General features: G+C 50.2%; 1 protein-coding gene across 2 annotated transcripts in view; it reads right to left on the bottom strand.

The window, feature by feature from the left end:
* LOC101071135 (protein disulfide-isomerase TMX3) overlaps nucleotides 1-16939 on the bottom strand; it is a 37496-nt gene that overhangs the window by 11487 nt on the left and 9070 nt on the right. Inside the window, exons 11-16 of one of the 2 annotated variants that reach the window (XM_003968119.3) lie at nucleotides 15696-15753; nucleotides 15508-15561; nucleotides 13080-13136; nucleotides 9736-9865; nucleotides 8599-8667; nucleotides 3580-5960 (exon numbers count right to left, since the gene is read on the bottom strand). In XM_003968119.3, the coding sequence (XP_003968168.1) occupies nucleotides 5688-5960; nucleotides 8599-8667; nucleotides 9736-9865; nucleotides 13080-13136; nucleotides 15508-15561; nucleotides 15696-15753 (641 nt within the window). In that variant the 3' untranslated portion in view covers nucleotides 3580-5687. Of the gene's footprint in view, nucleotides 1-3579; nucleotides 5961-8598; nucleotides 8668-9735; nucleotides 9866-13079; nucleotides 13137-15507; nucleotides 15562-15695; nucleotides 15754-16939 lie in introns of those variants that run through there. The other variant, XM_029843100.1, reaches the window with a different exon arrangement.

The raw sequence follows: 16939 nt of genomic DNA, 5'->3' as shown, positions 1-16939 counted from the left end.
TATAAAGAGGAACGCGCGGCGTTGAAAACACGTTTGTGACGGTTCGCCAGCTTTTATTTTAGCTTATTTAACGAAGCGAGAGAGCAGCTCCGGCGCTTCCTTTTGTTCTCTCCTCCGTGTGAATAAAACATCAGGATGAAGTGCGGATTCTGGGAATATGGAAGCAGTTACAGATGTAAAAGTGATGCTTTCTCGCTCCGCGACACACCGAGCACTTTTACCCCGGAGTGACTCCCACTTCCGGAGGGAAGCGTCGGAGTGCTAACTGTCGTGGGGGGGGGGGGGGGTTCCTCTGTTTGTTGTTGAGGAAATTAAAATTGATCACATATCTGAACTGGGATTAAACATGATTAATCTCCTCCCGCGCTGATTAATCTTTAGGATTTTTAATCGTTTCTGTCTCCAGGACGACGGGAAGCATCAACCGGACCTGGATCCGCATCTGGATGTGCTCGACAGACCCCCCCAGCTGATCCGAGGAGAAGCGTTGGACGGTCGACACTGGCTTAAAAGCAAAGCTGCTCGGCATTGTGGGTAATTATCATTAAAATACGCGCAGGAGCACCGGAGGAGCGCGACTCCCGATGCATCATGGGAACCTCTCGCGAGCGACCTCATCCAAGGTGGAGCGACGATGCTCGAGATCCCGGGATGTTCCGGGATGTTCCGGGAGGGTCGTTCTCTGCCTTCGGAACGCCGTCGAAGCGCCCAGTAAATCTCCTCACCATGTTTTAGTCTTCGGAACGTCGTTCTGCCATCTCGCCTCCATGTAGGATCAATAAGTGCTGGAGCGCATTATTGGGAATGGATCCAACCCAGCAGAAGCTGGTTCCCATTAAACGGAAGCCCAGAGGAACGCCGACCTCCATTATTGCTCAAATCAATAAATCCTCACCGACGACGGCGACGTGATGCGGCGCCAACTCGCCGCATTGCTCCAACTACGATAATTCCGAGATAACAGCACGGAGCGGCTTCCTTCCACGTAAGCACGCGGCGGTCTCGGAGGAGACGGGACTGTTGCCGACACCAATTAAAACGCTATGGGAGGGAAGCGTGAAGGGAACCTCCCGTCGGCGCCGCCACGAGAGCGTGAAGAAGCGAAAGCGCTCCGAAGGTGTCAGTGTTCTTCCACGTCGTGGGAAGCTAAAGTGGGCCCGCTAACGACCCCAGCCGCCACTTAGCGCCGCTGCCATCAGGAGAAACATAAAAAAACGCTTTGATTTTTAAGAGTTAGCAGGAAACTTCTACGTCTCTAAACGCGCTAATCCAGACGTCCTCGTTCACCGTCCGCTTGCACGTTTTTTTTTTATTCCTTCTTTTTTTCATCTCACTTGATTTGCCAACGTTGGGCCGAGCGCGCCGCGTCTGTTCAGCACATCAAAACCAGATGAAACGCTAAAACCACAGACGGGGGAAGCAGGCTACGCCGCTCTCCGTACCAAAGATAAAAACAACGTAATGGCGTCTGACATCAAACGCATCGTAAACATTTTAACGCGCGGAGCAACCGCAGCTACAGGTAAACTAATTAAAGGAGCGCTAATATTGGACGACGTTTTCAGCCGATGCCGTTTGATATGTCGCGTTTCCTGCCAAGGGCAAAGTCATCGTAGCTTTTAGCCTCTTTACGTTCAGCTGCTTGTGATGATTCCAGAGATTCTCGGGCTGGTTGGTCTCTACTGTTTGGGCAGCAAAAGGTCTTATGTCAGTATGTGTGTGTGTGTGTATTAACACAAGCTAAGTGATGTGAGGCACCATCGTTAAGAAGCAGCTGGCCACACGCACTAACGGGCTCTTAGCCTCAGCACGAGAGTCACATTCCGCCCTTTAACATCTGCACGAACGGATGGAGGATCAGATTAACTCCAGCAACACACACTCACACACACACACACACACTTGTTTTCCCATCTTTTTGGAGACTTCCCCTAAAAAGAAATGTGGATACATCGACCTTAAAACCCCGTCTTGACCCTTAAACTGAATTTGTGGGGCCCAGCCAAACATCCTCCCTATGTAGCATGTATGAGAACACACGCACGCACGCACACATGCGCATCCCTGTGCCGGTGAGCATGTTGAGGACATCGGCCACGCATCTGTTTTCCCCGTTTTAAGCTCTCTGGATTATCACTTTGGAGGATGGAAGCAGCCTTCGGTGACAGCTGTGCCCTCGCGGGCCGCCGCCTCCTTTCACCAACGGTTACGCTTCCGATCACGGTAACTGGCCTTGACCCCACCTGCGGGGACAGGTCTCCTCGACAAATAAGCGCGACCCAGGCGGCATCGTTAGGCGACTGTTTCGAGGCAACGGCGCCGCGGCAGCGACAGCCAGGAGCTCTGTGGGGAAATGCTAGCAGCCAATTTAAAGGTGCCGGGAATCATGCGGGTGTGTTTACCTTCGGCTAAACATGTTTGTCTGCTTCTGCTATAAATAAAGTTGTTTTTTTCTCACAGCACGTTTCTACTTTGCTCAGCAACTGAAAGTTAGCGCAGCAATAACGCTAACTTATTTGTTTTTAGCCCCAAAAGTGGCGCTTTGAACTTTCGCTACCCTCTACAGGCTAAGTTTGCCAGCCAGCTAAAAGTAGCAATTGGCAGCCAAATCAAGTCCAAGTAAAATAACGCATAAAATCAAGTAGCCCATCAGCGCTTCTGCTATAATTTAGCCAAATCTCAGGACTTTGTTGTTAAATCCCCTTAAATAATAACCGGAGGGACGCTAATTTAGCTAAGCACTCCATTATTTGTCCGCGGCTCTACCCTCATCTTCTTCTCAGCTGCCACGCCGCATTCAGGACGTGTTTAACGACGTTCCGTGTCTCCGTGGAAGGCCGCTCCGCGTCGTTTGGCGTCCGGCGGTGAGGTTTTGGACGGAAAAAACCCAACTGAACGCTCACACAGTAAAAAAAAAAAAAAAAAAAGGTGCGTTAAATATATATTGGTGGAGGGGACGGGCTCAAGTGCTGGTGCAGCAATTACAGTAGCAAACAGACGGACTTCGACCGCAGCCGGTGCCCATTAGCTGCAGCGGTGAACGCGAGTGTGGGCTGGTTTCTATGGCGACCAGAGCGAAGGAGACATTTCTCTTCCTTTTGAATGATGGCCAGAGGGTTTGGAAACACCCTTGAACCCTCCATCAGCATCCATCTCTCCACCCCAACCGGCCGCGCTACCTGAGAGCCATTAAACGCCACACAGAAATAAGATGGCTGCTATCTGCTCTTAATTCGCCATTCGGAGGCGTCGGGCAGAGGAGCGGGGAGTAATTGCCCTTGTCTGGGGCATTAAATTGTTGGCTCTCTGACAGAAAATGAAGCGGCACTCCTCCTCCATTTGCGGCGCGATGGAACCCGTTCCCAGGATGTGCGGCGAGGTAATTGAGCGGTGAATCAGTTTTGCATCAGTGTCACGACGGCGTCGCCGCCTCCGTTCACAGAACGCCGGCCGGCGGCCTCGTGCACGTGGGCTCGGGCTCCGCGCCCCTCTCATCTGCTGTGAGGTTTTGGCTGAGGCCAAATTAACCCGAATGATGCACAGACGCACGGCAACAAGTTTGGAAAACAAATAAATAAATAAATTTAAAAAGGAGCACAATCTTTATTTCAGGCTTTCGCAGCTGCGATATTAAAGTGGGACAGTTTCCATTTAAACCCAAAGAGCAAGTTTGGCAACTGAAGAGAGCAGAAGGCAAAGGCGACGGTTGCTACGGTAACAGTGGTTTAGGAACAGCGGCGAGTTTAGGGGCTGATTTACAGAGAAGTTTAAACAATACCAAAAAAAACAACAGTAGCTAATGCTATCGTGGCTAACTCCATGAGTGAGGTTAATGAGAAGAACCAGAAAAGATTTTAATGTTGTTTTTTTTTGGGGGGGGGGGGGGGGAGTCTGATTCTACACTTTAATGTGTTTCTGTTGATCATATCATCCAGGAGAAAGAAGAGAACGATGCGGAGCTTCATCCAGGACGCTGGTTCATGCTGCTGACCCATAAATGCCCCACAGGAAGCTGCTGTCGCTCGTTTCAGGCGGTCGCGGCTGCATTTGATGCAACATCGTATCGCATAAATATTCCAAAGCAACCATCCAGCGGCTAATCCCAGCCCACCTCTGAAAAATTTAAATAAAAAGGTCACAGAAGCAGTCAGATCTGTGGATCGATGCTACTCCGATGTCTGATTAGCTTAGCTTAAAATCCCAACGCAAACGAAAACAGAACATTATAGATTCATGTCGAATCGACGATAACGTCAGGATGTGAAGCTAATAAACACGCTGCTGTTGTCCTCAGGTCAAGCTAAGCTAATCAGCTAATAGCACCAAGCTTTAATCGTTCAACCAAGGCTCCATAATCAACATGTTCTCGCTCCCAGCTAGCCAAGCCGGGTGGCGAAGGGGTTAACTCGCCCCGCCACACAGATAATATATGGGCGCAGGGGCCGGGGGAGGCGTGGTTAAGGTTAGCGGGTCAGAAGGCACCGCATGTAAAACGCAACGACATGTTCTGAAACTGGACATGTGTGAAAACGGCGTAGCGAGCCCTCGGGAATCTACAGGGAACCAGGTCAGAGGTCACGCCAAGCTGTGAATTGACCTCTGGAGCGCGAGAGCAGCTCCTCCGCGGCTAACGGCGGCTCCAAATCCCAACCCACAGACGGTTGGACGCAGGATGTGGCAGCTTCCAGGAGCTCTCATGAAATAAGATGGCTGTCGGCACCTCAAACCGCTGTCTGATCGGAACCATCACATGCACGTTAGTCACGGGGGGACATGACAGATGGATTTCTACGCCTGAAGAAAGCCGACAAAGGAGCGGGGGGGGGGCTGCTAAAGAGCAGGATGCTCCGCACGCTCCGTGTATTTCCCGGGACATAATCCCTAACCTGCCAAGAGGATTGGATCTGATGGGGGAAGAGATTGAAATATGAGGAGGGACAGGACAGTTCTATCTGGAGGAGCGTGACTCGTAGCAGGCAGCGGGAGCTAGCGGTGCGTGTTATTGCCGTCGGAGTGCCGACGTTCCCGCTGATTCCAGATGCAGTTTGCCCGTTTACAGAGAGATTCCTGTTGTTTCCTTCATCAGCTGAAGGCGTCTTGGCAACAGGAGTCATTTCCACGCAATAATATTCAATAAAAGTTGCGCGAGGCCTGTGTTTAGGTTATTTCATCATCGTGTCTGTTGGGGGAGGAGCACTAGCGTTCCTAACGCAGTTCCAAACACGGGTTTAAAGCAGAACCGGACCAAAAGCACACTTTGTTTATGGCAGATTCTCCTTCTCGGGCACTTTCCTTTGTACTGTACGTGATCAACTACACTCTGGGTTCAGGGCAAAGGTCAACGGGATGTCCAGCTGGAAGGAGAAGGTCACTACGCTATAAATGCTACGCTAGGCCACCGTGGTGGACTGGAACAGGAAGGGAAATATGAACACGGTGGTGGTGACGCGGCCATGGTCCCTTCTGTTTTCAGGGGTTGTGAATTCCGACATTAAAAAGGCTGCGATTTTTTTCCACCCCGCGATTCATCGGTTTCGCCGAGCCGCTGACCCGACGCGCCCACATGCAGGAGTCAAAAGCGTTCCGCGCTGACAGGAAGTGATATGAAAGACAAAGAGGCGGAACGGTGATACACGGATATGTCTTTGAGTTTCATGTCGCTGCATGTGATTCCATCCTGACGGGAGTTAATCCGTTTTCTTCTCCGCCGGATCCTTTTCCGCTCCCTCCTCTCCTTCCAGCTCATCCTCTTCGGGCCCCTCCAGCTCGGCGGACTGTTCCCTCTCCTGCTCCTCCTCCTCGTCCTCGTCCTCCTCGTCGGTCAGCCTCTTGAGCGCGTCAGTGTCGTCCGACCCGTAGTCGGACTCGGCCGTGCAGATGCCGTAGCACATCAGGCTGATTACGCCCAGCGGAAGGCCGAAGAGGAAGCAGCCCAGCAGGGGAGAGCTGCGAAACACGGACTGATGAGGGGGGGGGCAGGGGGGTTGGGAGGGAGAGCAGGGTTTGAGAAGTAAATAACAGCAAGCAGTGACCATGTTTATCAGCTCTGAATGTGGGACAAGCTGCATAAAGTTCTTTTCAAAAAGTGCTAAGCAGTCACATAAATGCTAAAGCTAACGGGCTAAATTTGGGGCCGACGGTTCCGTGTGGACCTTTTGTCTTCCCTCATACCCCCCCCGGGTCCCTGAGAGCACGCGCGGACTGGACTTTTGTATGGAAGGCGGAGCTCCGAGAAGGAGGTATTAGGTTAGCCAGCGAGCCGGGAAGACGAGTAATCGTCCCGATCCCTCCAGTCGTGGGCAGAAGGATGGTAATCGCTGGTGTCACGTGCAACACATGAGGCGGAGATGGGCGCCCGCCATGCTAACACAGCTAACGGTGCCTAATGCGGCCGCATCTTCACGGGCCTGTCACATGTGTTTATTCCACGTCTCCACGGCTACCGTCACCGGTGGCCTAGCCTCACGCATCAGATCATCAGAGGGGGAGAGAGAAGCCGCTCGCCTCCTTTACAGAAGCATAAAGTGGGTATTTTCCTTCCTGTGGCAAGTGGAGACACAATTCACGCTCACTTCTGCGCTTCCTTCTAGGCATAAATACAAAACCTATGAGCTCAACACACTTAAAGTGTGTTTACGGGCCAGAAACAGAGAGATGAGGCCCCCCAAAAGTGGAGAAACAAACTCCCAGTGTGGATATGAGAAGGAATTCATTAGCTTCCTGTCAACTTTAGAGATAACAGCAATCATGCCTGAATCACAGGGGGGGGGGGGGGGACAGGAAGTGAGTGGGAGGGTTGCTGTCTGAATCCTCCGATTTTTCCACTGACTCAAGCTAAAACCAGCCTGTCAAACCTGCTGCACTGCGGCTCAGAATCCTTCAGCAAAACTTTTTTGCTACCCTTCCCCCCCCCCCCCCATCAAGGCTGAGTCCCTGAAGTCTCCACCTTGGGTTTCACATCCCTTCAGCGGCACCGCGAACGGCCGCGCCCCTCGTAGCGCTCGTAGCGCTCGCAGCACGGCCCGGATTTACATTCCTGTCACACTCTTGGTAAAATAAACACGTTTCTTTCTCTCATTTCTCCCCTGAAAAGATCCAACCACTCCGAGAAGTTGGAGTTCAGCCCGTTGACCCTTCCTCCTCCCTAATCACTCCGCCTCCTCTTCCCGTGCTCTCTCTCCCCATACCAATGTTTACAGCCCACATTACACATTCCCAGGAGCGGCGCAGGAACCAGCGCTCGGACCCGTTAACTATGGACGGTTAAAACAATAACATCATCCAATCTAAACCTGCCGTCAGAAACCTTTATTACAGCTCCGCTCAAACAATTAAGCCACTGTCGGCGTCCCGTCATCACAAAAATGGGTCCAATTATTATTTTTCTGGCTGTGGGATGAAAACCTGGGCTGTAATCTGTGAGAGTGAACGGACCTGCCCCTAGGCTGATAAAATGGGCCGAGCGGTGACAGAGCCCACGTAAACACACCAGAAATGAGCTGTCAGTGAGCAGGCTACCTGCAACCACACGCTAATGATCCCGCTGGAAAACGAGCTGAAATAATGTAAAATAAAGAACCGTCTCTCATCCATCAGGTGACCCGAGCGGCTCCGCTCCATATCGCGGCATTAGGAGGGGGTTCGTCTGCCAGGTTTATCATATAAATCAACTAGCAGGCTCCAATAACTGATGCATTAGCATAATATTCCCAGGTGAGGCGCCGCAGCTTCTGAGTAAACTTTGATTTCATGCTGCATCCCCCCCCAGGTGGTACAGTTTCATTTATTCAGCTCTGATTTCCATTTATTTGCATCACAACTGTCAGAATCTGGGCTGAGTACTAAAATAAGCCTGCTGTCCCGCTCTGGCACCCTTTGGTTTAGCAGTCACACTGGTGGGCGTGGCCAGTCACAGTGGTGGGCGGGGCCAGTCACGGTGGTGGGCAAGCCAGTCACGGTGGTGGGCGGGGCCAGTCACACTGGTGGGTGGGACCAGTCACACTGGTGGGCGGGACCAGTCACAGTGGTGGGCGGGGCCAGTCACAGCAGTGGGTGGGACCAGTCACAGTGGTGGGTGGGACCAGTCACACTGGTGGGCGGGACCAGTCACAGGGCGATGACATCACAGGCCTCGCCTGGTGGTATTTTTAACCGTCTTCAGACACAAATGACGGCTGATTGTGTCACTTGTGCGGCGGCCGGAGCTCCCAGGAGACCGACCACAAACATCGCCCCCCCCGTTTAATTAACTGGCTGTCGCTCAGCGTTCCAGGTAATATTTCCCTCGCCTCCTTCTTCTTCTTCTGCTTAAGAAGCTCTTCAGCCCGCTTAAAGTCGTCTTCGCCGCTCTGAACTGTTTTTCACCTCGGGAGCTCTCCCGAGACTTCTGACGCGCAGCGAATAAATCTGAACTTCGGCTCTTAACTTTTGAGAAAACGTCGGGATTCGAGGAATTTTCTCAGAACCTCGTGAAAAAGAACAAGTCTTGGCGGCGAGGAAGACCCACTTTTCGGAAAGACCGCGGCGGCGATGTCATGTTTAAAGCAGTGGATTGTAATCTTAGGAGCGATATGAGCTAAAAGCCTCTCACCAACTCACCGTGATGGTGGATTTGGCATCAAAGGCGATGCGTTTGATCCTCTGAATGAAGCCGTCTCCTCCGTACGCCTGCAGAAACACACAAACTCAACGTCAACGCCGTCTGCTTTGTGACATGAGCCGAACAAGGGAAAAAAAAAAAAAAAAGGTTTGTCTGCGATCCAAATCCTGTCGTCCGCCGTCAGTTAATCAAAACAGCATCTGGCGGTCGGCGAGTGATCAACGCCGATTCTTCAGGACGGCTAATTAGACAGTGATGAGTGAGGAAAACGGTAAACAAGCTGAAAGAGGGAGCTCGGCGTTGTTTGTGTAAAAACCCGACGCGACGCGCAGACGTTAAAGATAATGGAAAAGCTTTTGGAGGAGGCCACCGCTCGCGTTTCCTAATTATAAGAGGAGGAGAAAATGGATCCTGAAAATTGCAATTAATGAGAGCAGCGGCTGGCGAAGCACGTGGCTATCCTATAAATCTTCATTTACAAAAGCAACAGCCTGAAAGCGGCGCCCCGCTCAGGCTGGTCCGCGCTTTATGTTTCATTTAGGCCTCGAGTTTAAAAGTCATTCCAGCCGCTGAAGCTCAACACAAAACACCATCGACGAAATTTAGGGGTAAAAATGGATTTTGATGCACACGCCAGCCGCGGGTCGGCTAACCGCCACGTTAGCGGGCCGCGGCGTCCAGGCGTGGCCCCGCAGCAGACTGCAGCGTTCTGTTGCTGTTTATTTGATGGGAGGTGGTTTGTTTAGCCTGGGATGAAAAAAACAGCCCGGGCCTTTCGTGCGGAAGAAAAGAGGACTGTTTGGTTTATGGTTTAATCCTCCTGCCGAGGCGGTGCTGGGAAAGGGTGACATTTATTTTCCAGATTATGATTCATACGCGCGGAGTCGTCCCAGTGATTCGAGGGAATTATTGATGATCTACTCAAGGAGGACAGTGAGGGTGAAAACCAAACATGCAGGAGGAGATTGAAAATATGCCTCATCGGGGGGAAAATCACTTCCAGAGGGGACTTAAAATGCAAGACGGCGTGCTTGATTAATGGACGGCGACTGGCGTGATTACAATGGTACAGAGGGAGGGGAAAGGTGGCGGCGAGCTGAATGACACGCGGATGATGAGGAAGAGGGCGCTCGGACCTGTGCAGAACCGTTCAGGACGCTCTTGATGAAGTGGACCAGCTGCTCCATGGTGCCGACGGCCTCGCTGGGCAGGAAGTACTGCTCGTTGGAGGTGTTGAGGATGATGACGGAGGGCACCGCCACTTCACTGAGGGAGGGGGAGGAGATGCAGGTTTATCCAAGAAGTTTGGGCTGAGATCATTAGACAGGAACACGTTACAACACACAGAGACAACAGTGGTAAACAGAGCCTTTGGACTCAGATCAGCTCATTTCCTCCCTTGGGAATGGTCCAAAGGGGTTTTATTTGGTGAACAGGCCACATTCGGAGCGCTCTTTCCATCTTTTATGCAAACAATGCTGAGCTCAGGGGCTCCGAGGTTCCGCGCCGGTCACACTTAAAGAGACCTTTACAAATTGTGGCTGACAGGTGAAATGCAGGGAGTCCAGAAGAAGGCAGCTTTGCATTCAGGCCGCGGCGCTCGCAGAGAGCGCACGAGAGAGTGCACGAGAGAGGGCAGAAGTCCACCGGTGGGGCCGAATATGTGGAAACAGACCGTGAGCTGCACCCGCTTCAAAAACAGAATTAAAAAGTCTAGCGCGACATCCATCAAGGTCACGTAAACAAGCAATCCCTGCACACACACATCAGCACAAGTATCAAAGCCCTGCACACACGCACACGCACACACACACACACACAATCACAGCAATGCCACTACAGATTCTCACAGTGTTACTCAACCCAGTGACACACACACACACATATGCACGCATATCCATCACTGTCGCAGCCCAGCGCCCTGCTGAGATCAGGAGAGCAAACACACACGTAAGTCATCAAGGCTGGGCCACTCTGTCCAGCGGAGAACTGCAATCATGTGCAAAAACACACATTAGAAATCCAACCCGCTGCTGCCCCCTTCAACAGTTGGTACCCACTAAAAACAAAAATGGATTCACAAAAGCATCGGGGTGTGTGTGTGTGTGTGTGTGTGTTTAGGGGGTGCTGCCCATAATGAAAGGTCACACATCCAAGGAATTAGAGCCAGAAGAATACACACATTTAAGTTATTCCCTCTCTCGTCCAAACAGCTGCTGAACAACGAGCCTTCAGCTCATTCAAGGTTCCAAACCAATTTTTATTGCCTGTTGTTGAAAAATCAGGCAGACGTTTTCAGATCTGTTTGACCGCGAAATGTTAGCTCTTGATCTGGTTTTCTTATGTTTCTGAACACTAATTATGGATCTAATGCTGGGAGGAGCCTGTGGTCCAATCAGGACTGGGGGGCGGGATCAAAACAACACGTTCGGTTGTGCACAAAAATGTAAAATCCATAATCATCACCTTTAAACTTCTGCTAAAAATGAGGCACTGCCTCATTTAGCTCAAACTGGGATTTTATAAAAATACATTAGGGTTTTACAGGATGTTATAAGGTCAATTTACACACTAAATGATTGTTATTGAAGCCACATTATATGACTGTGCGAGTTGAAATAGCAGTGTGAACAATATGAATAGCACTCGGACTCCTGAGAGGGAGGAAAGCGCCTCTTCCTTTGCTAACGGGTGGTCTGCAGCTGCCGCCGCCAGGTTGCCGCGGGAGATCTGGGCTGGGAAGGTGAAAGCCTACACTTATCACGAACCGCTGAGGCCCTTAATGCTCCCTGGTTGCTGCCATTTTCTTCTAATTTCCCACAAAAGACTTGTAATTGAAGTATCATCAAAGCCCTTCACATCCACAGAGGTTTAGCCTGATCGTAGCAACATGTTGACGTTACACCAGCCTTTGAGTTACAGCAAGCATTTTTATTGATCCTTTTCTGCTCTCGCACGCTGAGAAATATGACGCATTAGCATCACGCTAGCATCAAGTAAAAGCTTGACACCAACGTCAAATACCCTGCTGACAATCTTTTTGAATCTACGACTTCTCTACTTTCAAAGAACCGGATAAAAGAGGCTAAAAATGTCTTTTTGTCTGTGCCGTACAAGCACGACGCTCCCCGTGGGTACGCGGATGCATACGTGCGGCTGTACGACGTTGACGTTCTACTCTGTGAGGAAACAACATTCCAGAGCAGGTCAAAGTTGGAAAAACTACAAATCTGTCATGAGCAGAAGCTCTTAGTCCCCCCACAGATGCCCCACTCCTGTAAACAGAAGCATTTCAGCTCTTTAATTATGGCAAGAAGATGATCAGGACCATCGAGCAGGTGTGAGGAGATAAAACCTGGACATCTTCAGGGCTTTTGGACACCCAGACACTTCAGGCACGTCACAACCCACAGTAAAACTCATATGAGGGGTTAGCAATAATCCCGGGTTTAAACAGAGCCAGAGACGGTCCGGGGCTTAGGGAAGTGCACGCGCGCGTGTGTATGTGTGTGTGTGTGTGTGTGTGTGCGGGTGAAAGCAGGGGCAGCCTTCACACCAGACAGGCCGCTGCAAGAACACAGTAATCGCCGCGATGACAGAAAGAGGGATAAAAAGGCATCAGAATTATTTCCACGGCTCTCCTGGGGGGGGGGGGGGGAATTAGTGGACATCGACAGACCGGGAGTGCAATTCCTCAAAGGAGGGCAATTAATCCTGCACCACTGCAGCCAAACAGCACAGAGCAAAACAGCGAAAACATATTGTGTGTGCTGATAGAAAATCAGGAGGACTAATCACATCTTTTATGTTTAAATATAAACACGGCCCACGGGGGCGGCGCCTCCACGGACGCAGTCGCATTTACAGAACGATCGCTGTACTCGTGGAACACGTGTAATTACGCGGGCCCTCGAAGGCCACGCCTGCTGTAATCTCCCTCATGAAAACTATCACTTAAATTCAAACAACAACCCGTCTCTGGCGGTTCTCCTGTCAGAGGCAAACCCAACATGAGGGGCCCTCCTGGAAGGCCTGCCTCGCCGGGTACGCTAACGGCTGCAGCCGCGCCGAGCCCTCGCGCTAGCTGGCGAATCAGAAGTGTGGGGCGTCAGATCCAAGGCCTCGGGCCGGCCTGCTGGCATCATTAGAGCTGCTCTTTGACAAGCTATTAAACACATGACCGCCGCCGATCAAATCCACACCCACAAATTCCTTCTCCACTCTTGATTATCCCGCCCACATGCGCAGCTTTGTGGGAGCCAGTGCAGATGATGGCGGTGGGTCGAGTTTTCCCAGAGTCCTGGGGGATGACAGCCCGTCTGTGTAATTGGCTTCTCAACAAGAGAGCGTCTTTAATGGCAGCGGCTGATGTTACAAGTCGGTTCAAACCCGGTTAAGTAGCTGACAATATGTAACACGAGGTGCAGGAGGAGAGCGAGACGCCGCGTGAGCCCAGCAAAAATGAAAGAGGAGCACTCACCCCATAATGAGACTGTTGATGTAGTCGTTCCCGTCCATGTGTCCAAACTGGAAGTCTCTGTCGGACAGAAAACACTCGGGTCAAAACAAACTTATTTTCTCTCCTCTGCCTCAGCTGGATAAATCCGTATCCATACATCTGGGGACCGGTGCGGGAGTCTGGTACTATTTTATTCAGAGAAATAGGAAAGATGGCCACAGCCTGGTTCTATCTCTGTCTGGAGATGCTTCCTTCCTCATCTTTGCCATCACAGGAAAGCGATTTACTTAAGCGATAAGGCCAGAGGAAGAATTCAATTTGTGCCTGGATGTCCTGCATCACGCCAAGCAGACCGTCCCGCAGGTAGACTGGAGGACAGAGGGAAGCCTTCCACTGAAGGACTGATTACATATATTCTATATTCATGCAGACTCGGAGCTACAGCCGGCTCACCTGTCCCCTGGGCGTTCCTCAGTAGTGTTTCCATCAATGGCGTGATTATGAATTGCATAATAAACCCGGTGAATGTAATATAAAAGCAGTCTGTGATAATCCCACCGTCAATATTGAGCCGGACAGACAATAAAGCTCAGCGAGGAGCCGCGGCGCTGCCGGCGGAGGGGATGGTGACGGGAAACCCTGATGCAAGAATTGCATTTATTCGGCCAGCAGCGCTTGAGATGGGAGCTCGCACATCTGGCTGCCGTGCGTCTGTCGCTCCATCTTTTTTTATTCCGTTTTCATGCGTCCATCTAAATGTTCTGCCAGGAGCCGCCTCAGTTTCTCAGGCGGAATGAAAGTAAATGAGATTGCCGCGTGCTGTCATCCTTTCATGCGGCGCTAACGAGGAGGGCGTCGCCACCAAATTATGGAAGACGGTTTACAAACTGCTTTAAAAAAATAAACAGAATGCAGATGGGAGGTGGGAAAAGCTGCGTTTAAAGTGTAAATGAAACAGGAAGTTAGAGTCTGCAGAACAGTGCGAATGCAGCAGTGACACCAGTCCAGAGGACACATTATCACACAGGAAGAGGGTTCCGGATCCCTGCTGAAACAGTCAGAAAATTTCCTGCTTAGACTTCCAGCCAGCAAACAGGGCTGTTAGAGAGCTGGTGCAAGTGTGAGAAACACAACACAAATCAAAATTTGACAAGCAAGAACCCAGAATGTGATTACAGGGCTCGAACTACGACACCTTAGAATATATTCAAAGTGCAGATATTTGGCTTGATTATTTAAAAAAATATATCAAAACCTGTTATTTTAACAGGGAAAATGTTGGAACAGATGATGGGAAAATGGCAGTTCCATTCACCTCATTCTCCTAGTTCCATTTGAGGCTCTTAGAAGATAAATATAGACCATCCATACAAAAGAAATCTATTTAACAACCAATTTATCATAAAAAAACCCAACAGTTATTTTTTCTTAAAGCAGCTATCTGCCGCTTCTGGACTGAATTTTAATCACGGACACAATAATTTAAATTTTATTCAGACAGCAGCTGAACCCTCCTCGGGAGAATAAAGTAGCGAATACATTTGGATATTTTATTAATTCTTCTGTGATAATACTGCGCAGGAAACATTGGGAGCGGGAAACCTCCGAAACGACCCGATAAGGTGAGCGCGTCTTCAAAGGGCTCGGACAGAGACGATAACGGGCGCCGGACGAGTCTCGCCGACGAGGCGTCAAAGCCATCGCAGGGGCTGAGAAGCGTCCTCTAGCTGACGTTTCCCGCGGCTAAAACGGCATCGGCGGGAAAATGCGATCGAGACGCTGAACCCAACGCCGATTTCATGAGATGAAACATGGCCAGAGGTCCGTGCAGAAGATTATTCCTTAAGGATGTTTTACGTGGAAAAATTCTGCACGTAATAACCTAAGGGTGCTTTTTTTTCTTCTTCCCTTAATCCCCCCTCTTGTTGCCTGGCGCCCTGCTGAAAGCGATCAGAGGTAAAGGTCACAGGAACGACCCGGGAGCTCATCGGAATTCCAGCCTCGACCTGGGACGAATCCCGTACCCGCCCAGGAACTCGGCGAACGCATTTTCAGGTTCTTGGGTCATCCGTAAAAGGCGAGTTTCCCCAGACACAAATAACAATAACTCAAATGTGAGGAGCCTGATGCGACCAGTCTGCAGCAGAGCTGGTTAATCCAGCAGCTTCTACAAAAACATCCCATCTCTGGGTTGTTATTGCAGGAGAGAACACGGCATTAATACAAACCCAGCTGCCTTTAACTGACAGCTGAAAAGAGCACCTATATTTGGAGGCTGACATTTTGCATAATTACCTTTCAACTGAAGCTCAACGAAAACAGACGTGCCCCGACAAGGCGGGAGATCGGTCGTGAGCAGACAGACAGTGCTCCCCAGTGAAGTGCCAACCAAGAATAAATGCCTAAAACGGATTTTTATCTTTTATCTCGGCGTGTATCAGTGTCTTACCTGCTAAAATGTTCCCTGTGTTCCTTCGCTACCCTCTGCATCAGAGTCTTTAGTCTGAAAGCAAATGAGAAGGCAGTGAAATACCACATAAGTTGGAGTCAAACCTCTTATTTTTAGCATATATGCTGCAATTTTGTGGGAAGAAAACAATAACAGTGAGGTTCTTTTAATTTCACTGGTTTTTGTACCTGTCGCTCTCCTCTGTGGGGTCCTTCTCATCGATGACAGCAATCGCCACCAATTTGCCTGCGGTGACAGACGGGGATTACCAATCACACTCAGACAGGAGAGGAAAAACACAGAAGATGAGGAGACAATAGCAGGGGAGATAATCAGCTCCGCTGGAGACGAATCACCTCAACGGAGTGAACGAAGGAGTGAGGCTAGGCTATTCAGTCGTCGCTCAAACGGCGAGCGGGTTCGGGTTTTTCTGCTGGCTTCAACAGACAACTAGCGATCAGTGTCAGAGGGGCTATTTCAGTGTCACTAAAACCGACAAACAGGTTTTAAAACCCAAAACTGTTATGCAACTTATAAGATTTAATCAGGCGCAAACACGGGCTACAGTCGGTCAGAGTGCCACCCTGCCCCCTGCTGGCCACAAATGGAAGATTTGGAGGGTTATTTTTCTATTCTAACGAAGCCATTTCCTGTTTCGTGCCGCTAACATATCGTGCAAATCAAAGTCTCGTGCTGTGAATCTGTCCAAAAGGAACGTTAAAATGTATTTGCGGCCTCCGGTGTCTCGCAGCTTTTGATCAGTAGCTTGAAAATGACTATTTTGAGATCATTTTGGCTACATTTGTATTTTCAGCATGTCAGCGTGACTCACGTCTTGATGCTCTAAAACTTCTGGAATGCTAACATAGCTCAGCCGTGGAGCAGGAAATCTGATACTCCTGCTCTGAGACAGCAGACTGTTTTTCCCAAACCATTCTCAACCGTCACACTAACTTCATCCAGCTGAGCTGCTTCTATGTCCAGAACCGTAAACACGGAGGAATGGATCAAAAAGTGGCTGCGTAAGCAGCAGCTAATGTAAGCAGAACGCACCGGTAACGCATCACTGATCTCAGTAAACTGCACATCAAGGAAAAGTACTGAAGCTTATATTAGAAAACACATCGTTCACTGCACACGGCATCGATTTACTGCCTCCCAGAGACAACGTGTGGTTCATTCACTCACATCCCCCTGGGGAAAAGTGTAACAATGCAACTGTAAAATATCTAATCACCACATCACACTTTCTTCTTTTTTTGTGATATCAGTGAGTTTCTGTTTCGAGCAAAAGCTCGCCGTGTCCTTGACGATGGCACCGACTCCACGAATGGATCTAGTCCCAGCAGACCGCAAAGTGGCTGCTAGCTCCTCAGGGGGCAGGTTAAATGTAGAGGTTACATTTTACTGTACAGTCGAAATCTACCAGAAA

This window comes from Takifugu rubripes, chromosome 10 (genome assembly GCF_901000725.2).
Source record: "Takifugu rubripes chromosome 10, fTakRub1.2, whole genome shotgun sequence".
Lineage (NCBI taxonomy): Eukaryota > Metazoa > Chordata > Actinopteri > Tetraodontiformes > Tetraodontidae > Takifugu > Takifugu rubripes.
Note: the sequence above shows the minus strand (reverse complement) of the source record. Positions and strands in the feature narration are given on the sequence as shown.